Source organism: Carlito syrichta, unplaced genomic scaffold, assembly GCF_000164805.1.
Source record: "Carlito syrichta isolate Samal-C Ts95f unplaced genomic scaffold, Tarsius_syrichta-2.0.1 Scaffold302630, whole genome shotgun sequence".
Lineage (NCBI taxonomy): Eukaryota > Metazoa > Chordata > Mammalia > Primates > Tarsiidae > Carlito > Carlito syrichta.
This window is the reverse complement of record NW_007246726.1, coordinates 1-26,773: the sequence shown is the minus strand read 5'-3', so window position 1 is coordinate 26,773 and position 26,773 is coordinate 1. Positions and strand designations below refer to the sequence as shown.

The following is a 26,773-nucleotide window of genomic DNA, read 5'->3' as shown; positions in this document are numbered from 1 at the left end:
AATCCACTCACCTCAGCCTCCCAAAGGCGCGGGATTACAGGCTGCGCCACCGAGCCCGGCTAACATTTTTTCTTTTAAAAACACACAAAACCCAGCAGTACAACAAAAAGCACAAATTTAAAAATACAGTTTAGCAATTACTGACATAGCATTGAAAAATATTAGGTGTTGTAAGTAGTCTAGAGATGATTTAAACTATACGGGAAGATGTAAATTGTATGCAAACACGGCTCCATTTTCTGTGAGGGAGGTGAGCGTCTCGAGTTTTGATATCCGCGGGAGTCCCGCAACCAATACTCAAGACACCAAGGGAGGACTGTGGTTTCTCTCAGCACAGCTCTGACAGTGTATTAAGATTCACTGACCTCCATGAAAGGACTTGGCAGTCTGAGACCAATTTTCCTAGGATCTGACTTCTCCTGGGTGAGCTGAAACATGGCGGCTCGGTCCAACAAATTAGAGGCTAGACTAAGGAATTGTGGCGAACTTTCCTCCCTTCCCCCTCCGCACACGTAGCCCAAGTGCCGCTGCCTTGGAGATGCCTCCCGAGCTTCAGCCCCATTCTCGGAACCGCTTTTCCTGCCGTTTTCTGTCACCACGGTTCGGAGTCCTCTCGGCGGGATTAGATCCGGCGCTGACGCTCTTTCCTCCCCCACCTCTGGCCTCCATTTACTCTCCTCTGGCTTCCACCAGAGAGAGACCTTTCCCGTCGGCCTCGTTTTAGTGCCTTCGGGAGTTCCCAGACGCAGGGCGAACGGGCGAGAACCACTGCAGAATACGAAAGCTCCGGGCTGGGATCTGAATTCTCTCGGGGACTATGGCACATCGACCTCTTAAAGGAGAGAGGGGAGGGGGCAAAAAAGCTAAGAGAAACGTGAGGGTAGAGGAAAGAGAAATGACGCAATGTATGGGGGGCGGGGATAATTTAGAATGCTTCCCGCCGGCGCGCTCGCGGTCTTCAATCTGGTCCGATGCTCTTGTATATTAGGAGGAAGCCGCTCTCACTGGGTCACAGGCTGTCTTTGGAGGTTGCAGCGGTCATGTCCGGCCGAGGGAAGGGCGGAAAAGGCTTAGGCAAAGGTGGTGCGAAGCGCCACCGTAAAGTCTTGAGAGACAATATCCAGGGCATCACCAAGCCTGCGATTCGGCGTCTTGCTCGGCGTGGAGGTGTAAAGCGGATCTCTGGTCTCATCTACGAGGAAACCCGCGGTGTGTTAAAGGTGTTTCTGGAGAACGTCATCCGGGACGCGGTCACCTACACAGAGCACGCCAAGCGCAAGACAGTCACCGCCATGGACGTGGTGTACGCGCTCAAACGCCAGGGGCGCACCCTGTACGGCTTCGGGGGCTAGGCTGCTACTTCAGCTCTGCGTGTTTCAATCCCAAAGGCCCTTTTTAGGGCCAACCATGTGGTCGTCAGAGGAGCTGGGCACTTGGCCGAAAAGTGCCCAAGTGTAACGGTGAACTTGGGAGGTAATCTTAAACTTGTTATTGGGGCTACAGTCGGTTCCGAAAACGTACCGCGGGGCCAGCGACGCCTGTTTTCCGAAGGCCCTAAAGACTCAAGGGTGACCTTTCGCTTGTATGTCTGAGTTGTTGCCGTTTAGTGGCTAGAAAGGTTGGCGTGCTCTAAGTTTAACCACCACACCGGTTTGCTTTTGTGTAGGACTGGCTTATTTGGAAGAGCGCACAAACATTTGCGATCGCTGGAACAGGCTCTGCGTAGAAAAACTAGCGGTTTATGCCAAGGTCAAGTTGTAATTTCTTTGTATCTACCCAGGCAAAACTGTTCCAACTGCTCTAGATTTAATCTAGAGATGCCGGTTCTCCATCTGATCTATTTGAATTTTGTCAGTTAACCTCTTCCGGTTTCATTTTCCAGGTCAGATGCATTAAGGGCTCGTTCCCATTGGATGGTGTTTTGTGACGTCTACTCTGTTCCCCTCTAATAAAGCTGTGTGACTTGCTAAATGAAATTTAGCAATCAGTCTTGTAACAGTTTCAAAATTTCTAGCAAGTTACCTGCCCAGCGCATGAGCAGTATCTTAAGTTAAAAAAAAAAGGCCCTGAGCTATAATGTCTTTCAGTTGTGGCATTGCAGGGATACAGATGCAGAGACATTTGAGTAATCCTTCAAAAAAAGTGAGCGTACAGAAGAAGGAAATCTTTAAGAAACAATCCAGATATGTGACTTTTACCTTGTAGTGCCTAGCCTATTGGAGTTTAGAATAAGAGACCCACAGGAACACACATATCTACAGAAAGTATAATTTAATTTTAGCAAGGCAAAAGCAAATTATTATGTAAGCATGACAAAGAATACAGAAAGCCATTCTCTACCACTTACTGCTTTGATTTGGATTGAAATGTGGATTCACACATCTAATGCTTAAGATTGACTATAGTTTTGCAGCTATTACATTTGCATGTACAATTTTTGGCATTCTAGGCTTATGATCTTATATGAAATTTGGCCATATATGTAAAAGAAGAAATTCTATGACAATTCCCCCAAAAATTCCCCCCAAAATTTATTTATGGGTCTTCACATGTGGCTGCTCTCACCAGCATCAAACACTAGAGGATGAACTAGATTTGAAACATGGTGCTCAGCAATAGAGATGCCAACAAAGCAAGGATGCAAGACTTGCCCTCCAGGAACTTACCATCAGAACCGGAAGGCAAATGCATCATACGTACATATATATATATATATAAATAAATAGCCAAATGTATAAGGCAGCACATATTCAGTGTAATGAGAAACGTAGACATTAGTTACGTTTTGGAGTCCTAATGCTCCAAAAGTCACTGGCTGCTGGGAAATTGAGGAGAGCTTGGTCATGAAGGTGGGCTTGTGTCTGGCTTTGAATAAAGAGCAGAGTGCCTGGCATTCTACTGAGATATATAGTATAGGGGTTGAGGAACGGACAGGGAAGAAGCAGCAAGAACATTTGTGAAAACATCCAGGTGAGAAATAAAAGACTCATGCTCAGCATGTTTCATTTTCCCTTTTAAATCTCACCTGCAGTTTATAGAATTTCTATTTCAAATACCACTGATTTTTTAAGTTTAAAGGCAATGCAGATGAATATGTTCCTCATTGAGACACTCTGAAGAAGGAGCTATCAAAAGTTTGGAGAGAAATCAAAGAATAAAGACAGAGAGTGGGGTGGAAAATATAGCCATTGTTTAAATTAGTGGCTTTCAAAGTATAGTCTCTAATCTAGCAGCATTGATCACCTAGGACAAAATCTTGGACCCACCCCGGACATATTGAATGAGACCTGGCAATTTGTGCTTTGACAAGCCCACAGGGTGATTCCGATACACATTAAGATTTAAGAACCACTGATCTAGGTAATAGCTTTTCTCTAAATAAAAAGGTAGTTAGAATCTGAATATATATGTTGCCCCAATTTGTTTACCATAATGCTAAATTTTATCTTCTTTGATGGAAAGGGAAGCAAGCAGATAAATTATCATACTATTATAGGAGAAAAAAAGTAAAGTGACCTTATTTCCTCAAAGCACTTGGGGCACACATAAAAGGTGTGAATAAAAAATGTAACCCTTTTGTTTTACTAATTATTACTGGTTTGTACTTTTAATAGACATTAATTTTGTAATCAATGGATATGTTTTCTTTTTTCTTCCTAAATTTATACATTGTTTTATACATCTTCTTTACTTTAATAGTAGCCCTTGCTCCCACCTTGTCAATTCCCCTAAATACTATTAAAATATGGCATGGCTGAATCCTCTGTTAGCTGCGTTCAGCCTCTAAATATTGCCAAATTACAGAATATACAGTTATATATCTTTTTTGCATTAGTAAATGTTCTTTTTTCTTAACCATCTGTAACAGTGAGGCGTATAATTTATTGTATCTCTTTGGTTTGCTAACAAAATAATTTTCTTCCATTCCGCTCCCTGAGTGACTCAGGTGCTCTCCATGAGCCAGCCCCTGGCTGCCATGTCTTTCCCTCCCTGGTGAATTTGGGAGTTCCAATAAAATAATTATAGAGTTCAGTCTGTGGGTCTGCTTCCATTACTATGATCACAGAGGCACTTGAGTATCCCACTGGCTAATAAAACTTCACTTGGGCCAGTTGGATATCTTATCTTCCCTTTCCAGGTTCCCCACTTCTCTGACTAGCAGTGTTATCTTCCCAGACACCCAGGATAGACGTTCCTAAGGCATCTCTCACTACATTCTCATTTTCTTCCTTTGAAACTTTTTACTCTGCACTTTATATTCTACCTATTAATGTACATATTATTTCTCCACTTGCACCAAAAGAATTGAACTCTCATTTATGCAAAATGTTGCTAGTATGTATAAATATGTATGGATATATAGATAATTATCAGGAAAAATGTTCACAAAAATTTAAGAATAATTTATAGCTGTTTACTTTTGTTAACTTCATTGAACATTTCTGATTTGTTTTAAAGTGTTGAAATAAGCATGATTATAATTTTCCCAAAAATAATCAGAAGCTAGACAGATAAATGATAGATAGATAGATAATCTGGATTTAAGGTACCATGGCAAATCCTAGTTTTGCCAAAGTTGAGCTTTCCCATCATTAGTGTTGCTGAGATTTCCTGTCTTTCTTACAGAAATATTTTAAGGATCAAATGAAAAGTTCTATGTGAAAGAAGATTGAAACTGTGAAGTGTCATAGAAACCAAAGATCATATATTTACTATTTACTGCCTGTTTAACCCAATCTGGTTCTGATCTGCTCTATAATCGCTGAGGATGGGAAGGATTGACTGTATCTAGAACTTAGAACACTGGAGACGGTGGGTCATCCTAAAGAATCAAATAGACTCCCTAGCTAATTTGACTGTTTTGACAATGTGTTAAATGTATTATTTAAGACTATTCAAATCCTCAGAACATGATGTTTCTTCAGTTTCAATAACTGATACACCATGATGCTCCTGAATTTTACTAAAATAGTTGTCTAAAATTTGCAAATCTCAAATAATCTGAAGATCTAATAAAGTATTTGTCTTATGTATTTAATAGAACCATAGACTATTAGTACTAGAAAGGACTCACAGATCATCTGGCTCAATTTCCTCATTATATCCTCCCCCCCATCAGATCTCTAAGTGATAAAAATGTTCCTCACAGGCCTATATCTTATGCCATTGCCAGTTGACAGACAGCTCTGACCCAATGTAGCCTAAAGTGAAGTCTTCACCAGCTCCTCCTTGTAGGCTACTTATTCCTGTGAAGGTGGCATCATTCTCCAGTCAATCAGGCAGGAAGACCTAGAGTCATCCCCTTTCTCCCCTTTCCCAACCCAGGTTCAGGCATCTTCTATGTGCAATAAAGTCAACAATTTCCCTCCCATCCATTGCTGTGACTGATTTCCTTTTTCTCACCTTCAGCACCTCTCATCTGCTGTTTATGTCTCTGTGATCTGAGACTAGACCTCCTGCCTCAGGTGCTGCTCGTTCCTCATTCTATTTGCACCCTCCACCCAGATTAACCTTCTTAATACACAGCTCTATGTTACTCACCTACTTTAGACACTACCTTCTACTGTTTTTCCTTTTTATTGTTCTTTTATCCTTTTTTCTTGGCCTTTTTTCATCCCTTTTTTTTTTTTTAAGTTTTCAAACAAGTTTATTTAGAAAGTAAATGAAAGAGAGAGGACCTTCACCTCCCCAAGGTAGGCGAAAGGGCCAAAGCTAAGAAAACATGGCCTGGCCAGCGCTTGACAAAACAATGGCCCATCCTGTTTAAGGTGTCTTTTTGTTTCTATGTATGATTGCAAAATATATTAATATATTTTAATTTAATTTATATAAATAGAATTGTTTTCAACCTCATTGCATTGATTATCATTGCATTGATTTCCCCCAGAACTATAGTTTAAGATCTGTCCTTGTTAGGTGTTGCTATAGTCTGAGTGGGTCTCCTTAAAATGTTTATATTGAAATTTAATCACAGGTTTGATATAGTATTAAGAGGTGGGCCCAGCCGGGCTCGGTGGCTCAGCCTGTAATCCCACGCCTTTGGGAGGCTGAGGTGAGTGGATTGCCTGAGCCCGCGGGTTCGAGACCCGCCTGGGCAGCGAGACCTCATCTCTACAATAAATCAAAAAATCAGCCAGTCGTGGTAGCGCGCGCCTGTAATTCCGGCTACTGTGAAGATTGAGAGGGAAGGATCGCCGGAGCCCAGCAGGTCGAGGCTGCGGTGGCCAGGAGCGGCCACTGCACTCCAGTCTGGGTGACAGAGTGAGACTCCAACTCAAAGAAAAAAAAAAAGAAGAGGTGGACCCTTTGGGAGATGATTAAGTTGTAAGGTAACTGCCCTCATTAATGGAATTAGTGACCTTATAAAAGAGGTTCAACGGACCCTTATACCATGTGAGGACCCACAGATGGTGCCATCTGTGAGGAACAGGTCCTCACCAGACACTGAATCTGCTGGTCTTGATCTTGACTTTCCAGCCTCCAGAAACACCTGGAGTAAATATCTTTGTTTATTAATTACTTAGTCTAAAGTATTTTGTGGTAGTACCCCACATGGACTGAGACAGATGTCCACTTAACCTCTTACTACTGCAGAGTACTCCATGAAGTGTATCTACCACATTGAATCTGTCGAGTCTCCCGGTAATGAATGCCCATATTGATTCCAATGTCACATCATTTTTTTTTTCATGTTCCCTGATATAGCTGTGTGAGAATTTCTTTTGAATAAATATTCAGGAACAGAATTGCTGGTTCCTATGATCTATGTATCCTTAATTAGCTTAAGAAGTACCAGGCAACTGGAACCCCTCTGAAAGTTCATTGAAAAAATCAACTCACAAAGGCAGATTAATTGGAGAGATGGCATATAAATTTATTTGATGTGTATACATGGGAGCCTTCAGACTGAAGACCCAAACCCCTGATGGGATGCAGAAGCTTTTATACCATCTTGAGGTGACAAAAAGAATGGGAACTTGGATCCTGGCAAAACTTGTTACAGGGATGGGGGAAGGGTGAAGAGAAGAGAATTTCTGTTGAGGGGCAATAAAGTACTACTAGGGAGAACTCAGCAGACTTAAACACACAATGGTCTGGGCAAAGTCTGTTTGGCCCACAGAGTGGATTATGGTTTGCAACAAAAGTCTGTCCAGGATTGTTGACAGACTTTAACCTTTTCCCCCGTGTTATGGGGATTATTATCCTGTGTTGGTTAATGAAATTCAAGGAAGTTACCAGAGATAGGTAAATTGTTTTTCTTCTTCTGTAGTTCTGGACTCATAGGCAGATGAGCAACTTCAGAGAACAACTTAATCCTATGCTTTGGCAGACACAGTTGGGAAGGGTGGGGGAGGAAGGTCAGGGAGACCTTGAGGCTTCTTCACTTCAACATGTCAAAAGATACCACATTTTGAGGTATCAGTTTCTGAGCCCCAAACTGCTCTTCAGAATGACTGCCCTAATCTACATCCCACCAGCAGGACACCAAGCATCTAAGCCCTCCATCCAACACTTGGCATTATTCAACTTTCCAATATTTGCTGGACTATCCAGTGTAAAGTGATACTCCATTATTGTTTTAATTTGCTTTTCTCTGGCTTCTCATCTTTATAAGCATCTCAGTATATGCATGTTAGATTTTGTGCTTCTTCCTCTATAGTCCACCTGTTCATATTTTTTCCCTACTCTGTTTACCGAGTAAAACCTACCCCCTCCCCGGTTTGGCATTCAAGATTCTAAATAAACTCACCTCAAAGCTTCCAATACTAAAACTTCATTTCTCATTACTAGCCTTGGCCCTCTTGTAGACTGGGCACCATCATAATTCTCCTTTTATTTTTTTGGTTCTTCTGCCTGGATTAGACTGCTTCATCTTCAGTTTTCCTACAGAAAGTGCTCCAGAATTGATCTTTGCCTCTGAACCCTGGATAATTCAGTATGCATCTTTCTTTGTCACCTGCCACAGCACTCCTTCCATGCATGTCTTCTCCTCAAAGGGCCCAGAGATCTGGTTTCTGTTCCTGCAAACTTGTATACCTGCCTCCAGATATGAAGAGATCCTGGGAGTCCTACTGAATACAATAGTAACAAGTTTTAATCTTTGTTCTTTGAAATTCTCTATTGCAAATGTTTGCATTTGCAGATTGTAATTCATTAGTAGGCAATGCAAATCCATTTAGATGGGAGCCAGCATCTTTTTATCATGAAATTGAATAAGATTGAAAATATCAATACCAAGTGAAAAAAAGTCATTTTGCACAACTTTCAATTTTAGATGTGTATGACTATATAGTACATAGTAACATAAAATGCCTATCTTACTACAGTTTGGAGTCAGCATAAATCAGAGCTGTACATATAAATTAATTCTATACCTGTATATGTGACTATTGCATGTATAGTTTTATTCTGAAATTAATGAATCTAATACAAAAAGAAAAAAACACAAGACTCAGGCTCAAGTGCTACCTCCAACATCTTCCAGATTTAGTTTACTTGTCTATCCAAGGTGGGAGGGGGCGTTCCTCTCCCAGGGTTATTCTGAAACAAAATGAAAGGAGGTGAGATAAGACAGCCATGAACCATCCGGGAATGTGGGTATTCTTATTGCCTGGATCACACAGTCCAGGTGATGATTTGTCTTATTCACTGATTCCTTTGTGTGTTGCTCTTTTTTCCAGATGATTGTAATTAGGACTTACATCAACTAATATTAATGTAATTAATAATGTAATTACATTAATATTAATATTAGATGCTATTAATACTGATTTATTACCATGTGAGGTTCTAAGCATTCTATGTGGACTATATTATCTCATTTCATCCTCACAGCAATCCTGAAGTGGGTACAATTATTATCCTGTTTTATATGTGAGGAAACAGATCCATGTCTTTTCTCTTTGAAGTCATTCTCTGCCTAAGGGTCAGGAGTCCTGGCCCTGCCCCCTAAGTGTCCTCAGGTCCCCATGTTTCTGTTTCCCCTCCCCTTTCTGCCCTCCTCTCCCTGCCTCTCGTTAAATGTACTTCACTTGCTGTTCTTGACCACATTCCAATTCCCTACCACACCCCAAAGAAATCCTGTCAGCAGGGCTGAATCTAATGTCTTTGGGGATACAAAAACAGACACTCCTCCCTAGATCATCAGACTGAGGGGGTCCAGATAGAGGGATAGCTCAATGAGCTCTTTGCTCAGTTACTATCACCACAAGTAGGCTAAGGAAGTGCAGCCATTCATGGGCAAGGGATACCTGGACTTCCCTGATACCCAACCCATAGGCAGTTTCCTGCTCCCTTGGTCTGGGACCTCCAAGGACCCTGGAAATTCTCCTGAGAGGCCCAGTCCTGCCCTGCTCTAGATCTGTAACTTCAAGGACTCAAAGAGCTGGGGCATTTTGTGCCCAGCTCCTTCATATAAAGCAAAGAGGAATGGTCATGTGAATTAGGTCCCTCCACAAGCATTTCTTGACCACTTATGGTGGACCAGGCACTTCATGGGTGCTGGTACCACAGAGTTGAACCCTCACCTTGATGAATATTGTCAGCTAATGCTGAGGGTAAGGAATGGGAAGGGATGTCAGGATAGGACAGAGTGAAGGCAAGGAGGAGGGCCCAAAGAGATGAGGGCAAAGAAGAGAAAGGAATGCTCATAGGGGTGAAGAATGAGCAACGGTTCTCAGGATTACAAAGAGGGGGAGGGCATTCTGGATAGAAGAAATGGAATGTGGGAAGATACTATTTAGGGATTACAGATGTCATTTGGGGCTAGAATATACTCATTTGGTTAGAAGAACAACTGAAACTGAGGTTCTGGAGAACACAAGGGACTAAAATTAACAACTATTTATAGAGAAGCGTGTGTGTGTGTGTGTGTGTGTGTGTGTGTCCTCTGCCACCCTTTCTGCCCTCTTCTCCCTACCTCTCGTTAAATGTACTTCACTTGCTGTTCTTGACCACATTCTAATTCCCTACCACACCCCAAAGAAATCCTGTCAGCAGGGCTGAATCTAATGTCTTTGGGGATACAAAAACAGACACTCCTCCCTAGATCATCAGACTGAGGGGAAGGACAAGGTCTTGCTCTGTGTGTGTGTGAGAGACAAGGTCTTGCTCTGTTGCCTACGCAGGAGTACAATGACACAATCATAGTTCACTGCAGCCTTGAACTCCTGAGCTCAGATAATCCCAACTTCCCAAGTAGCTGGGACTATTATAGGTGCAGGCCACCACCTCTGGCTATTTTTTTTTTTTTTTAAAGAAGCAGGGGCAAGCTATGTTGCCTAGGCTGGTCTCAAACTCCAGGGCTCAAGGAATCCTCCTGCCCCAACCTCCTGAGTCCCTAGGTACCAGGCATGATGAGCCACTGCACCTGGCTTGTACTAGGTACTTTATAGGAATTGTCACTTTTACTATTTTCAACAAAACTATAAGCAAGTTACTGTTGTCCCCATTTTACAAATAGGAAAAGTGAAGCCTATAGAGATTTACTTTCTGAATTTACATACCAGTGATGTGGACAAAGCCAGGATTCAAACTTGGGTTTATCTAACCCTGGAGTCCTTCCTAGTTATTAACTGCCATTGCTCTGAACTGCCATTCAAAGCAAGCTGAACTGGAAAGGTGGTGGAAAATTTTTAAGCATGAGAGTGATGGACTGAAAAAAATACATTTTAAAAAAGATACGTCTCATAGAGTGGAAACTTAGTGGCAGGACAGAAAGACTGGCCTGAATATTTAATCTGCTAAAGCAGAGCTGGTGAGGGCATCAGTTAAGGCAGGGGACAAGGATAGGTTGAGGAAAGGTGAAACAATTGAAAGTCAGAAGGTAGATTTGATGATATTTGGGACTCATGAGATTTGAACAAAGGACAAGAGGAAGGGACTTCTGACCAGAACAGATGGTGGGAATGAAAGTGTCTTTCAGTAAGATAGGAACATGGAGGGAAACAAATAGGTTTAGGAATGATGCATATAGTTTTGGAAACAGGCTGAATTTGAAATACCTATTATTCATCCAAAAGAAACTATTCGCTTGGCAGTTGGAAATATTAGTGTAGAGCTCAGGATACGGTCTCAGCAGAAGACACCAATTTGGAAGCACTTACCAGAGACAGAAATATGAACAACAGGGAACGGATGACCTCACTTGAGTTACAGGAAGAAAAGAAGACTGCCAAAGTCAGCATGGGAGAAACTGGGAATATTGATGGGGAAAAGGACATGAGACAAAGACAGGGACCTGAAGAAAGATAAGGATGACCAGGAGAGAATGTGAACCCAAAGGACAAGTCCTTTTCCAAGGAAGCAAAGTGGAGTCAACAAGGCCATATCTCTTACCATGAAGTTTCCCTCTATACACACATATACTGGTCCCCTACTACCCTAAGGCAGAATTAAATGTAAACAAAGAATGGTTTTCATTTTTTAGAAACCACAAGTTCAGGGCAGATTTATCCTGCATCCAAGCTAGCAGTATAGAAGCTAGTTATTAGAGGAAGAGTATTTCTTTACCTTCTCCTTAATTCTCCTCATCTTATAGTAGACAATGATTTAAGTACAGAAAATAATTAAATGTTAAAACTTACGTTTTAAACCGTTATCTTATATTGACGAATTCAGTTTATGCTGTTCTCTTAAACAAATATGTAGAAAGATTCCTTTGAGTAGGCCTTCACAGTGACTGGACCACAAAATGTTATACTGTTTCTGATTATCAAAAATGTCACTAAGCTGTTCTTTAAGATTCAGTTAGGGAAATTTCTTGGAGTTTAGAAATGCCCAGATTAGTGAGTTAAAGCAGTGTGATCTAGGGGACAGAGGACATAGAGATCTGACACCAGTGCCCTGAAGTTCGTCTCTTTTTCAGTCACTCTTCGGGTCTGAGAAGCTGGGTGCAAAGGTGGTGTCCCACCCAGCTCTGAAAGTCACTGCTTCTTTGAAGAGACTTTGTGCATACTTTGCACTGTGGGCCTAGGCCGGGGATGAAGGCCTGAGCAGAAACCCAGAGGCATGCTCTAGAAATTGCTGACCCTGGAGTGGACAACAGGAGAGGCCACAGTTCCTTCCATACACTGCTCTTCTCATTTGTTAACACATCTCAGGCAAGGCAAAATGGTAGCTTTACACAGCTAAATTTATTCAATGTCCCCTATAATTCTTACTAATTTCTGCAACGAATGCTTTTTTTTAACCTATCAACTGTGCTGAAAAAAAACCTGAAAATGTAAGTCCTGGCCTCTTCTAGGTGCAAACAAGTAATCCAGATTAAAAGGTGTCATCTAATACCAGAGTACAGCCATTTGTCTGAGACCCTGTAGAGTAAGTTCTCCAAAATCCTGCTTCAAGTCCCCACTCACTAAGAAGCCTTGTATTTGCCACCTCTCTAATGTTACAGGAATCACACCTAAGGGCTCCCTGTCTCTATTTCCTATGGTGGAGAACATCTAGCCAACAGAGGCCCGAATTCTGGGTTGGTGTACATATTTTCTTCCCAAGAACTTTAACTCAGGACCACCCATCTGCCCTGTCAATGTGTTAATGCTCCAAATACCTGCAACCAGAACTCCCAATCTTTCATGTAAGGAACTAGCTCGACACAGGTAGCAGCTGTTATTAAAGAGCAGAGTGCCTTCCCGAAATGGAAACCTAATTCCTTCTACGAAACTGGTCCAGGAAATGTTCTTTTAAGGCCACGTTAACAAGTAGGAACAACCTCCGACCTAGGGCTTTTGGCGTAGGAGCACAATGTAGGGTGGGTGGGGGTAGGTTACTATAGCCCTGGCGGAAGCCAACAGTCGCCTAAACAATATCCAACTGGCAGCAAAGGCTTAGGGAATCTCTTTTCACCGGTAAAAGCCCACGGAGACGGAGAAGATAATCCCCTCCCTAGTCAGTACTTGCCTGGGAAGGGCACGGCTCTGAAGAGAGCAGGGAGAAAGCGAACGCACACCCTTCGCTCGCGCAAAGGCCAGGGCGGGAGCGCGGTCGAATGCAAGTCCCGAGCGTCGGGCAGTGACTCTCGGCCTGCAGTCAGACTCCACCCCTCTTCCCACACCCAGGCAGTTGACTCTGGGCCGCAGTCCAGTACACCAAGCCCTGGAAAAGGCGGTCCGCAAGGTTGCGCCTGGAAACGGTGGGCACCGCTCGAGACCACAACCGTGCGCCCTGTCAGCGAGGAGGACCGCCAGGCCGGAAAGGACAACTGGCCGAACTCGAACTCTGCAAGGCTCCAGATGGGGCCGCAGAAGGGGAGTAGGTCTGACCCCCGGCCCCCACGGGGCATTATCCCACGCCCCGACCCCGGAAGACACGAGGGACGCAAGCGGCACAGCTCCCTCCGGGTGCTGCTGTGGGTGGCTCTGAAAAGAGCCTTTGGGGACGATGGAACCTCCAGCCGAGCGCGCACGCGCGCCTCCTAGGCCCGCTCCCCGCGGATGCGGCGGGCCAGCTGGATGTCCTTGGGCATGATGGTCACGCGCTTGGCGTGGATGGCGCACAGGTTGGTGTCTTCGAACAGCCCCACCAGGTAGGCCTCGCTGGCCTCCTGCAGCGCCATCACGGCCGAGCTCTGGAAGCGCAGGTCCGTCTTGAAGTCCTGCGCGATCTCGCGCACCAGCCGCTGGAACGGCAGCTTGCGGATCAGCAGCTCGGTGGACTTCTGGTAGCGCCGGATCTCGCGCAGGGCCACGGTGCCGGGCCGGTAGCGGTGCGGCTTCTTCACGCCGCCCGTGGCGGGCGCGCTCTTGCGGGCCGCCTTGGTGGCCAGCTGCTTCCTCGGGGCCTTGCCGCCGGTGGACTTGCGGGCGGTCTGCTTCGTACGCGCCATGGCGAGACAAGCACCGGTCTCACCGCGCAGCGGCAGGCAGGGAAACGAGACGCCGCTCCGCCGCCGCCGTCTTTATAGGCGCACTCTTTGCCCGATTGGGCGGAACAAAAGTTGAAAATCCCGCGCTGGCTGTCCATTGGCCGTGACGTCCCCCGTCCCGGCGCCACCGGTTGGCTCGGGCAAGAATCCCTTCCAGCCCCGCCCGTCCGCCTCACCGTCCACTTTCCAGTAGGCCAACTTTGCCAGCCTTGTTTTTCCCCATTCCTTCCGGGTGAGAAGTTTTCGGTCGCAGGCTCCCTTGCCAGTTGGGCCCCCTCCGCCCTTCGCTTGCCCACAACACGCTGCCCGCGATGCCCTCTTTCTGGGCTGTGCGACTCCCTCCCGCTCGTCCCCCAGCCCCAGCTGCCCTCTTGGTGGATCCTCCTCCGCCCGCCCTGTGCTTTTTGGGCGAGAGTGGCCCGCCCGCAGGCAGCAAGACTCCGCCTCCGAAACCGGCATCTCCGCCTCGAAGGCGCTCTAGAGACACGCACGTGCATACTATAGGCTGTGGCTGTGCCTCTACGTCTAGACTAAGCCATCTCAGGCAAGTCGCGGGCCAGCTCTGCTCCACTCCCGAAAACTGCCCGCTCCCCTGCCGCGGAGCGTGGTGGCGAGGACGTGCCCTAAGGGCTCATGGCCCCAGTGTCGGGCGGCAGCCCGAGGAACCCGCCGGGGAGGCGGCGCACTCGGCCCCTACAGCGCCGTTTGGGAGCGAGTCGACCGTGGCGTCCCCGAGGGGTTTCACTTTGCACCCCCCACCGACGCTGCGAGTGCCGACTTACGGCCCACCCAAGTAAAGGGACTTCCGCGCTCGGGCTCCGAGGGGAGAAGCCTCCGGCGGGGAGCAGGGAGCAAAGGGCTCCCCACCCACACCTCCCTCCCGTTACCACTGGGCTGCCTCCGGCCTCAGCACTTATCTACTCCTGAGAAGGAACGCTGGAGCCGAGGCGAGTAGTCCCCTCCTAACAGCTTAACAGCTCCTTTTATTGAGACGAGTGGGTGGCTCTGAAAAGAGCCTTTGTTTCGCAAGCGCCCCTGAGACACCGGGGTCAGGCTGGGCTAGGCTGGGCCTCCAGGCGGCGGCCTCACTTGCCCTTCGCCTTGTGGTGACTCTCCGTCTTCTTAGGGAGCAACACGGCCTGGATGTTGGGCAACACGCCGCCCTGGGCGATGGTGACTTTGCCCAGCAGCTTGTTCAGCTCCTCGTCGTTGCGGATGGCCAGCTGCAGGTGACGAGGGATGATGCGCGTCTTCTTGTTGTCTCGGGCCGCGTTGCCGGCCAGCTCCAGGATCTCGGCGGTCAGGTACTCCAGCACCGCCGCCATGTACACCGGCGCGCCGGCGCCCACCCTCTCGGCGTAGTTGCCTTTGCGCAGCAGGCGGTGCACCCGACCCACCGGGAACTGGAGGCCGGCGCGGGAAGAGCGAGACTTGGCCTTGGCGCGGGCCTTGCCTCCTTGCTTGCCACGACCAGACATCACGGCGACACTAGCTGACGACAACCCCTGCCTGGCGACCGGAAAAGTCGCCGAAAGCGACTCCGCTTCACCCTTTTATAGGCAGAGCCGGGATGGCCCGCGGTCCTCTTTGATTGGCTCGCGCATAGCTGTGTCCCTGTGGCCAATAGGATAGCTCGGCCCGGATCCTCTCATTTACGTAATCTCGTCTCCCTCGCGTTGGCGCCGCGGAAAACTCGCGAATCCCAACGCGGCCGTAATCGGAGCCTCAATTTGCCAGTAGCCTTTGCAAAATAAGTCCACGGTCGTTTCCGGTGCCCCCCCCCCCCCGCCGCCTTGGGCTCGCGGTCCCGGCGGCCTGTTGCTGCTCAGCTTGTCGCCGTGCCCGGCCCGCAGAGTCCGCTCCGGCTCCCAAGAAGGGCTCCAAGAAAGCCGTCACCAGAGCCCAGGGGAAGGACGGCAAGAAGCGCAAGCGCAGCCGCAAGGAGGTCTACTCCATCTACCTGTACAAGGCGCTCAAGCAGGCCCACCCCGTCACCGGCATCTCGTTCAAGGCCGTGGGCATCGTGAACTCCTTCGTCAACTACATCCTCGATAACACACTAGTCAGGGCTCTTCACACCACCCGCCCGTGTTCCTAGTTAATGTCCGCGATTTTCAGAAAACGGGAGCGCGTATCAAGACGAGGCCGTATTCTTTAGCTTGGCTGAGACCTAGCTTACAGCATATGTACATGTGCACAAAATTACCCTTTTCCTTTTCTTTCTTTCTTTTTCTTTTTCTTTTGTTTGAGTTTGAGTCTCTCTCTGTCGCCCAGACGGGAGTGCAGTGGTCGCTACCGGCCACCGCAGTCTCGACCTGCTGGGCTCCGGCGATCCTTCCGCCTCAGCCTTCCAAGTAGCTGGAACTACAGGTGCGCGCACCACACCCGGCTAATTTTTTTTGTTTTCTTGTAGAGATGAGGTCTCACCAAGTTGCCCAGGTGGGCCTCGAACCCTCGTGCTCAGGCATTCCGCTCACCTCAGCCTTCCAAAGGCGCGGGATTACAGGCTGAGCCACCGAGCCCGGCTAAAATTACCCTTTTTCAAAGTGACTTCCCTTTTTAAAGTGGTATGCTATGAGTGCTGATCAATATATACATCCACTTGGGAGAACAGAGAAGTTAAGCAGTTTTAAGTCTAAAACACCTAGATTGGGGCTGTATAACCGAATTTATATTGATCTCGTGAAATTTTATTCATTTTAAAGTAAATATCAAGCAGTACTTTGAGATCATGCCTCAGCAACTATAGTAAACCTTTGCCCTGTACCTGGATACCTCGATTCTGTGGTTTCAGCAATTTACTCTGAATCAATATGTACTTGTTGCATACTGCAGCCTCTGCAAAATAAGACAACACTATCAGAATAAAGTAATAAAAAGGTTGTTATGGATAGGAGATCTGTTTACTCAGGTGTTTATACATGCACAATTCCCCATGGGTGTAGTTTGATATTTGACAATCTTCTGGGTAAGGGTGGGAGGAGGAAAGATGCTCAAGGATTTCCAGAACCCAGGTCTGATGATTTATAAAATGTCCTTCAGAGATTTTTACCCACCAGCTTGTACCGTTAAAACTACTTGGCCTTAATATTCTTTTCCTAGAACAATTGATTTTCTCTCTCTACCAAAAACATGAGGCACTACAAATTATAGAATTTATAAAAGCCCTCTTAATTTTTGAGACTGGATACCTTAAAAAGCAGTTTCCTAAAACAATTCAATGGCCACTTTAAATCTTAAACTCGAGATATGCACACTTGCACACACATACAAATATATGCATATATGCATAAATATATATTGTGTATTACTTAAAGCTTACAGTTTCACTGACCCCAAATCACTGTGGGTGATAGACAAGGGTTAACAACCCATTGAACACACCAGATGATTCATATGTTTGATAACTACTGATGTTTGGTTATGCAGTTGCCATATTCTTTGGTAAGAATCTGTTCACACTTTCACCACTCCAGACATTTTTTCCTCTTACTATTCTTTCCCAGAATTATAATCATACATACATACAAAATTAGCTTCATTTTATCCTTTAGTAATTCAGGGTACCAGACATAGCATAGGATTTTATACTTCTATTGGAGTTTAAAAATACCTTTTAAAAAAAGGTTAAATGAAGAGAGAAAAAATAGTGAGAGAAAGGCATAAAACAGAAACTTACTAGAAAATACATGTTAAGCATACGGGCAACAGTATCATAGCTCAGCCTTTTGCTTTTGCTTATTTTTTTCTCTTATGTACCTACATAAGACTCCAAATAGTATCTTCCAGCATGACCTACTTCCTCTCTGCCACACTCATTTAAAAAACATTAAACTTATTTCCTACTTATTGTGCTAAATCTACCTCGTTTTATTGAACACACAAAAAAGCTTTTCAAAGCTTAGTCCCTAGGAAATGGTTCCATGTTTCTGAGAGATGAGGCAGGTTGCCAAAGCCTGAAAAATGTGGTTAAAGCATGAAAGGTGAGAGGTTAGGGGGAAAGACAATAAGGAAAGGTTGAGTTTACAGGGTAGGAATATGACTTTAAGATGTGCCTGTGAAGTTGGGTAAATAATCTTGACTATATGTGGGAGAGGTAGTGGTCAACATCTGTTTTTGGGAACTCAGAATAAGGGCAGGAAAGCAGAAAGCAGCTAATTATAAAAGAAGTTGAGAGAATGACTCAATGTAACAATAGTGCCCATCAATCCCTAGTTTTCAGTTCTCACCAAAATTCACACTTACAGATACGAAAGCAAAGCTGACCTTACAGATACGAAAGCAAAGCAAACCTTATTCAGGCTCCATTATGTGTATTTGTGCACATCACTTACCATGAGAAGAAGAAGGAAAAAAAAACAATGCACACTGAGATAAAACATATTGGGAATACAGCTACTTTGTCCTTGGCCAGGACACAATGTTTCTTTAAATCTTTAACAAATCATCATTTGTGTACACAATCCTCTTTTTCCCAGAGGTTATCTGGACAGCTGCATACTTGGTGTTTCTAGGCTACCTATCTTTTCAGTGTCTCAAAATTATTCTAACCTACAGGGAAGCATGAACAGAGGCCAGAGCCCTGCTCCGCACTCCAAAATGGAGTTAGTTGTTAGTCTTTTGCCATTTCACTGTTACACTGAGGCAGGTGCAAGTTAGTGTGAATGTGAGGAATAAGCAAGGTGACTGAAGCATACCAAGGAGAGGAAACGAAACATTAGTAGGAGATGAGATCAGAGAGGCAATTGAGGGCCAGATCATGTAGGTCACTAAGGAGCCTCATAAGCCATTGCAAAGATTTCATCTTTTATTGTAAGTGAGATGGGGTGCTTTTGGAGGGCTTGCCAGGAGTTATAACATGGTTTGATGTATATTTTTAAAAAATCTCTCTGCATGCTATGTTGAAAAATAGACTGTAGAAGAGCAAGTGAAGAGGCAGGGAGACCATCAGGGAGGCTACAGTAATAGTTCAGGAGAGAGCCAGGTGGTAGCCATGGGGATAGTGAGAAGTAAAAATATAGTTTAAATAAAATTGATGAATTGAATGCAGGTAGATAGAGAGAAATTGAGGATTAACTGCAGGTTTTTGGACTAAGCACTTGGAAGGAGCTGTTATTTGCTGATTCAAGCAAAGAGTAGTTTTAGAGGTGGAAAACCAAGAGCACTGTTTTGAATGAAATATTGAGACTCCTGGGAAGTATTCAAGTGGAAATATCAGATGGGAAGTTGGAAATATGAGAATCTGGAGTTAAGAAAAGAGACAAATTGATAAGATCTTATGCCAGTGTAATTCTTGTTCTTTTGAAGATGATCTACCCTTTCTTTCTGGAAGCATTTAGAATCACTGTAACATATCTCGATATGCCACCCCCAGGAATGCCTCAGCTTTGATCTCAGTATGTGACTCCCTATGCAACTTCATTTTCAACCTTAGAATAACCAAATGTCTAAGTCAGTGTCATTTGGGGCATCCCTTGACTAGTGCAATCACAAGGTCACCATTATCCCAAATTAGTATAACGAAGTATGTATAATGAACAATGGATATTCAGAGCTCTGGTTGATAAGTGGATGAGCACTCTCAAATATGTGTAAGCCTTTTAAATATAACTTGAAGTTGTATTTAAATTCAGCACATAAGCTTAATATGTTGAATTCTGCCAGTCAATTAACATAAACTTATTTTATTGCAAAAATAAAATACAATAATAGTTAATACCTGTGAAATCTGTTTCTGTACTAATACTTGTTAGTGTTTTGATTTCAATTTTTAAATGTTTTTACAAACTTTTTATTTTAAAAGTTTCAAACCTATGGAGAAGTTAGAAAAAACAGAGACCAACCATATACCCTTCACCTGGACTCACTGATTGCTAACATTTTGCTGCATTTGCTTTATCTTTTTCTTTTTATGCGCGCACACACACACACGCACACACACACACACACACACACACACACAGACACTCCCAGATCCATTTGAAAATAACTTGCTAATATATTGATACATCTTCCTAAATTAGCATGTCTGTCTCAAAAATAAGGACTTGCTTCTTTATAGCTACCATTATTACACCCAACAAATTTAATGTTGATTCAATTATATTAACTAATAAACAATCCATATTCAAATTTCTTCAATTGTCAAAAAATATATTTTATAGGCTGTTGTATTAGTTTCCTGTGGTTGCTGTAACAAATTATTATAAACTTAGTGGCTTGAAACAACATTCATTTAAACTCTTACAGTTTCTGGAGCTCAGAAGTACAAAATTAGTTTCAGTAGGTAGGTAGAAATCAAGGCAGTACCTCCTCCAGAGGCTACAAGAGAGAATCCATTTTCATGCCTTTCCCATCTTCTAGACAAATATGTTTCTTGGTTTATATAGTCCCTTATTCCATCTTCAAAGCTAGCATCCTACCATCTTCAGAGCTTTCTCTGCTTCTAATCACCTGCTTCTTCCCTTGACCTTCCTGCCTTTATTTTATATGGATTCTAATTACACTTGAGGTCTACCCAGATAATCCAGGATAATCTTTTAATCTCAGAATCACGTATGCAAAGTCCCTTTGGCTGTATAAGGCAATAGTCACAGGTTCTGGAGGTTACGATGTTGATATATTTGGGGGCCATATTCAGCCTGTTGACTACTATTATAGGTTGATTTGTGTCCCCCAAAAAGATATGTTGAAGTCTAACTCATCCTTAGAATTTTGCCTTTATAGAAATAGGACCTTTGTATTTAATCAAGATGTAATTAAGTTAAAATGAAGTCATTAGGGTGGACACTAATCCAATATGACTAGTATCCTGAGGTAGATACTGGAGTTATACTGCTAGAAACCAAAGAACAAGTGGGGCTACCAGATACTGAAAGACAAGAAATGATACTGTCCTAGTAAGTTTGGAGAGAGCATGACCCTGACCAAACTTTGATTTCAGACTTCTAGCCTCTAGAACTATGAGAAAATAAGGTTCTGTGATTTTTAGCTGTACAGTTTGTGGTACTTTGTTTTGGAAGCCCTAGGAAACTAATACAACTCCTAAAATTCTTAATATATTTACATTGTTTAATTTTAAATTTTTTTTTAGATTAAAAAAATAGTTTATTTAGAAATAAATTAGAGAGAGAGAGAGAGAAAGAGGAGATTCACCTCCCCAAGGTGAAAACTTGGCCTGGCAATAGCTCAAAGAGCACATGGCCACACCATAGCTCAGCAAAGCAATGGCCCTATTGTTTAATTTTTTAAATAAAATTTGAGATTTAAAAAAATTCCAGGGTGTTGGAAGCTCAGCTGATGCTGGCAGGTCAGAATGGACTTAAATGCTGGGAAGAATTGAGCTGCCACTGCCACCCCAATGATTGTGGCCTGTATCCTGGAAAGACCATGAAATGTGGCATTTCGTAAATGAAGCATTCAGGAATTAAGTGAGAGAATGTCATATAGAAAATAAATGATTCTTAAGTGATGTCTGCTAATCTGGCTGTAGATATATATGTATTTACCTCCTTAGTAATGCAAGAAGTCTTTGTAGGAAACAGAGGAGCAAGCAACTGCACAAATGCTTGTTCTCACCCAAGCATTACTAGAGGATAAGTCTACAAAGAAGTTTTCATACAAGCAAAATAAAATGTAAATGGACCAAAAGTGAAGCACATTCTTGCAGTAAGCACTGCTACTCTCTAAGCAACCATGATTTACATATTGGAATTTTGAAACTTAGCACTTCTTCTCCAAAAAGGGAGCATTCATATGTACTGTATGAAAAGTACTTTGAACTCTGTTTCAAAGGCTGGTTTTGGCTGTTTTTGGCCATCAGAATGAAATGATTGCACGTCTAGCTCAATTTAAGTCAAGTTTTTGTATATGAAGAAAAGGATCAAATAGTGATTGGCTAAAACATAAAAACATTAAAAAGTCATCAAATCTCTGAAAAAATTTAGTGGCAAATCAGCAGAAAAGTCCTTTACCAGGCGAGAAAAGTCACATTGTGGCAGAATGCAGCATATGCTCAAATATATTTCTTGTATGATTGCGTGAATGAATGCAGAAACACATGAGTAGTTGCTTCAGAATCAGCAGTTGGCCCCATGGCAATCACCTGGGATGACAGAATGTCTCCCACTAACCCTGTGGCAGAAAGGGGGGTTGGTAGCAGTTAAAGGTATTTCCTTTTGAAAGCCAAGCTGCAAGCTCTAAAGACCCACCAGGCCGGTTTTATTTGAAAAAGGCCAAATGGTTAGAGACTGATGGCTCTCAGGGAAATGCAAGAGAGTAACTAATTCAGACTTAACCAAAACCCCTCTTCTGAAGTTGACAGTTTACAACCCTGCAGTTCCTGAAGACCATTTGTTCTTTGAAAAATCTGATTTTGCTGAGTACAACCTTGTAAGATTCCAAAGGCAATATGTAATCACTCAACATGACCCCCTCCCTTACCTAAACAAGGGTATAAGACCCTGCTTCTCCCATTCTGTGGAAGCATTAGCCCCTCGAGCCTGCTGGGTCAGCCAGCATAATAAAGTGCCACTTCCTATAATAGTCTCGGTGTCATGATCTGTCTTCCTGCTACAACATTATAGAAAAAGAAGACATGAGTAAAAAGTCTTTTTCATTACACCAATACTATAACCACGAAGTTTGGAGAGTCATTCCACTTTTTTATCAAATCATATTAATTCATATTTCAAATGTGAGGGGAAATGCCTCAACAAAAGGAAAATAAACATTTCCAGGACAAATCAGAATTTGAAGGAAGAAACGTTGAAGAAGGGAAATCAAGTTCTGCTAGATCCTGGCATCCTGCCTGATAAGCCAGGCTCAGAATCTTCTCCAGATACTGTGGACAAGCCTGCAAGTCCCACTGGGTTACCTGAGGTTCATTAACAGTACCACTACCTACCCAGTTGCTCAAGTCAAATATCTAGGGGGTTCACTCTTACCTAAATTCTATTCCTCAGCAAGATCCATCAATTCTACCTCCAAGGTAAAGTCCAACATTTCTGTCTCCATTCCTACCACTGTATTCAATCCAATATGTCAAGTCTAGCCAGTGCCTCTCACACTTTAGCAGGCATCAGAATCACCCAGAGAGCTTAACACATTTTATTGGGACCTGATATTTTTCATTTTTAATAAATTCTTGGGTAATGCTGTAGCGGGAAAGCAGAGACATCGTGACACAGAGACTATTATAGGAAGTGGCAACTTTATTACGCTGGAAGGCTCCAGGGCTAATGCGTTCAAATCGAGCCCCGCAGAATGGGAGAAGCAGGGGTCTTATACCCTTGTTAAGGTAAGAGAGGGGGTCGTGCTGAGTGAGATTACATATTTCCTTTGGAATCTTACAAAGTTGCACTCAGCAAAATCAGATCTTTCAAAAAACAAATGGTCTCCAGGAACTGCAGAGTTGTAAACCATCAACTTCAGAGCAGGGGTTTTGGATAAGTCTGTGAATTACTCTTTTGCATTTCCATGAGTGCCATCAGTCTCTAGCCATTTGGCCTTTTTCAAACAAAACCGGCCTGGCACCTGGCAGGTCTTTAAAGCTTGCAGCTTGGCTTTCAAAAGGAAATACCTTTAACTGCTACCAACTCCTCTTTCTGCCACAGGGTTAGTGGGAGACATTCTGTCATCCCAGGTAATTGCCATGGGGCCAACTGCTGATTCCAAAGCAGTTTCTGTGTTTCTGTGTTCATTCACTCAATCATACAAGAAATATATTTAAGAATTTGCCGCATTCTGCCACAATGCTGATGCTGTTGGAGACCAGACTTTAAAAATCACTGCTGTAAGCTGGACTTGGTGGCTCAGCCTGTAATCCCGCACTTTGGGAGGCCGAGGTGAGTGGATTGCCTGAGTCCGCGGGTTTGAGACCCACCTGGGCAATTTGGCGAGATCTCATCTCTACAATAAATAAAAAAGCAGCCGGGTGTAGTAGCGTGCGCCCGTAGTTCCAGCTACTTGGAAGGCTGAGGCGGAAGGATCGCCAGAGCCCAGCAGGTCGAGGCTGCAGTGGCCGAGAGCGTGCCACTGCACTCCAGTCTGGGCGACAGAGTGAGACTCCAACTCAAAAGAAAAAAAAAAAAAAAATCACTGCTGTAATCAATAGCACTTCAACAGCATCCCAGCTGACTTTCTGGTTCTACTGTGGCCAGCCTAGGATTTACGATCCCCAAAGCAACCAGCACAATCTTAAAGGGTAATGAGGTTATGTTATTCTAACCCCTACCTATAACAGTCCAAGTGTTCCCAAAACACTGAGAATACACAATTAACCTTCCTTGTCTTTCTGCTCAAGCATTCCAAACACTTGCTTCAGAAATTATGCATATTTTGTTGACATTGTATGGAACTGATTGTACAGAACTGTCAGGCCCCACTGGGGCCTCCAAAAATGTTAAATCACACTCCCAGTTCCCAGCGGGGACTCTAGAATGTTAGGTCAGGCCCCCTGGGGATGTGGGTATCTAGTGTGCAAGCCGGTGCTGCGAGAAAGATACAAAGAATTGCACAAAAGTTAGATTAGAAAATATAGTTTAATTAAAGACTAAATTAGAATGGGAGAGAGAAAGAGGAGATTCACCTCCCCAAAGTAGGGGAGGGGGCCAAAGCTTAAGAAAACATGGCCTGGCCATAGCTCAAGAAGCACATGGTCACACCATACCTTAGCAAGGCAATGAATGAACCATAGTTGCTCCTGGCTGAGACCTTTTAACTCTTCCCTTTAATGGGGGAAGAACATTAAGGTAACTGAGTGGTGGTCTGCTTCGCATCATCATGAAGGGGCAGGTAAGTGCAGGTACTGGTATCAGGTGATGGACAGCAGGAAGAAGGTGGGTTAGTCACGAGATTGCTACTATGGTGGTAGGCTAAATGGGAGGAGAGAAAGGGAGAGGTTTTTCCTGCAAGAGATCTGTCAGACGTTTCCTTTCTTTCTTTCTTTTTTTTTTGAGTTGGAGTTTCACTACGTAGCCCAGACTGGAGTGCAGTGGCCACTCCCGGTCACCGCAGCCTCTACCCACTGGGCTCCGGCGATCCTTCCGCCTCAGCCTTCCAAGTAGCTGGAACTACAGGTGCACGCTACTACACCCGGCTGATTTTTTATTTATTGTAGAGATGAGGTCTCACCAAGTTGCCCAGGCAGGTCTTGAACCCGTGGGCTCAGGCAATCCACTCACCTCAGCCTCCCAAAGGCGTGGGATTACAGGCTGAGCCACCTAGCCCGGCTTTGTCAGACATTTCCAATCCACAAGTTCCTTAGCAAAAAGGTGGTCTTTATTATCATTTCTATAGATTCCGCTAGCTGAGGGGTGATCTTTGGCCTTCTGTCTTCAGACAAGGAACCTGAAAGTTTCTTAGAGATTATTATGCTAAACCGTGAACTGAAAGGTTGGGCTGTCCTTGTCTCACATCTGATGGAGATTTGCCAAGGGGGTGGGTAGGCTGCCAGCTAGGCCTGCAGTAAAATGTCTGAACACGTCCTAAAACCTACCTATTGGAAATGTATCTATCTATGCCTAACCTGTGCTAGATTCAAACATGTCAGTCTAAGCAAAAGTGGTTATACCGAGCCAAAATGTGAACTAAGTACCTTAGGGTTCCCCTTCCAAGAACTAACCTTTAAATCAAGAGTTCCTGAGTGGTATTTATTGGGGAAATACACTTATTTAATTAAATTAAGCAGACTTGAGGATATGTGAAGAAGGCACAGATTGCAACAATGTTAATTCCTGGGTTTAAAACTAAGGCTTCCATCTACCTAGCTGAGGGAATCGTCACATGGTGTAGGTATGTGCTTGCGAATTAAGGATTCGTAAACTCAAGGAATTTCTCAATACATATATAAAAGTTGAATTATTCCTTTTTTGTACACACCCCAGAGTACAGTGCAAAGTTGTTCTATCACCATTTTAGAAATGGAGAACACCATTTGCAAAATGCCTTTGTTCATTTGTCCTCGCCCTACATACGCTTAAGAAAATTAACACTACATTTCACTAGGAAACAAGTTCCTGAGCATACTGACCGACAACGTCTAACCAAAATCAGCTTCAATAGCAGTTCTCGCAAGCAAAACCACATACTTATAATACATTAAGATTCTTCTATCAAACCTATGTAGGAATACCTATACGACTAACTAGGTAAAAAAGACACGGATATTTGTGCTTAGTCGAGTCTTGAGCTGTCTTAAAACAAGATAAGTCAAAAAGACAAAGTGGGACTGACAACACCAAGACAGCTTTTCAATGATGAGATAGCTGGCTCTGAAAAGTGCCAAGCGCTAGCGAATACCGCGAGACAGGGCTCCCGTGGAGGTGGTGTATTTGGTGACTGCCTTGGCACCCTCAGACACGGCGTGCTTGCCCAGGTCGCCAGGCAGCAGCAGGCGTACGGTCATCTGGAGGTGATGGTGCAGCGCTTGTTGATATGCGCCAGGCAGGGCGCCTCGCTGGCGATGCACTTGAAGATGTAATGACGAGGGGTTCACGATGCCCACGGCCTTGAACGAGATGCCGGTGACGGGGTGGGCCTGCTTGAGCGCCTTGTACAGGTAGATGGAGTAGACCTCCTTGCGGCTGCGCTTGCGCTTCTTGCCGTCCTTCCCCTGGGCTCTGGTGACGGCTTTCTTGGAGCCCTTCTTGGGAGCCGGAGCGGACTCTGCGGGCCGGGCACGGCGACAAGCTGAGCAGCAACAGGCCGCCGGGACCGCGAGCCCAAGGCGGCGGGGGGGGCACCGGAAACGACCGTGGACTTATTTTGCAAAGGCTACTGGCAAATTGAGGCTCCGATTACGGCCGCGTTGGGATTCGCGAGTTTTCCGCGGCGCCAACGCGAGGGAGACGAGATTACGTAAATGAGAGGATCCGGGCCGAGCTATCCTATTGGCCACAGGGACACAGC

At 44.5% G+C, this 26,773-nt stretch overlaps 3 protein-coding genes and 2 pseudogenes across 3 annotated transcripts in view; 2 read left to right on the top strand and 3 right to left on the bottom strand.

The window, feature by feature from the left end:
* Nucleotides 1-14,094, bottom strand: part of LOC103259378 — a 21,191-nt gene extending 7,097 nt beyond the window's left edge. Inside the window, exons 1-3 of the mRNA XM_021711821.1 lie at nucleotides 13,421-14,094; nucleotides 12,897-13,343; nucleotides 12,660-12,798 (exon numbers count right to left, since the gene is read on the bottom strand). Coding sequence (XP_021567496.1) covers nucleotides 12,660-12,798; nucleotides 12,897-13,343; nucleotides 13,421-13,825 — 991 coding nt within the window. The 5' untranslated portion in view covers nucleotides 13,826-14,094. The remainder of the gene's footprint in view (nucleotides 1-12,659; nucleotides 12,799-12,896; nucleotides 13,344-13,420) is intronic.
* LOC103259373 (histone H4) lies at nucleotides 1,016-1,976 on the top strand. The gene has a single exon (XM_008057045.2). The coding sequence runs from the start codon at nucleotides 1,041-1,043 to the stop codon at nucleotides 1,350-1,352; it is 312 nt and encodes a 103-aa protein (XP_008055236.1). The 5' UTR covers nucleotides 1,016-1,040; the 3' UTR covers nucleotides 1,353-1,976.
* A 725-nt stretch (nucleotides 14,095-14,819) lies between the features above and the next one.
* On the bottom strand, nucleotides 14,820-15,415 carry LOC103259371 (histone H2A type 2-A). Its single transcript, XM_008057044.1, has one exon. It carries the CDS (start codon nucleotides 15,340-15,342, stop codon nucleotides 14,950-14,952), a length of 393 nt encoding a protein of 130 aa, XP_008055235.1. The 5' UTR covers nucleotides 15,343-15,415; the 3' UTR covers nucleotides 14,820-14,949.
* Nucleotides 15,416-21,334: 5,919 nt separating this feature from the next.
* Nucleotides 21,335-25,967, top strand: LOC103259377 (annotated as a pseudogene).
* Nucleotides 25,968-26,153: 186 nt separating this feature from the next.
* On the bottom strand, nucleotides 26,154-26,623 carry LOC103259376 (annotated as a pseudogene).
* Nucleotides 26,624-26,773: the final 150 nt, after the last annotated feature.

What these genes read in the sequence shown, in the direction of transcription:
- LOC103259373 (XM_008057045.2), top strand. Translation starts at nt 1,041, where the DNA reads ATGTCCGGCCGAGGGAAGGGCGGAAAAGGCTTAGGCAAAGGTGGTGCG.
- LOC103259371 (XM_008057044.1), bottom strand. Translation starts at nt 15,342, where the DNA reads ATGTCTGGTCGTGGCAAGCAAGGAGGCAAGGCCCGCGCCAAGGCCAAG.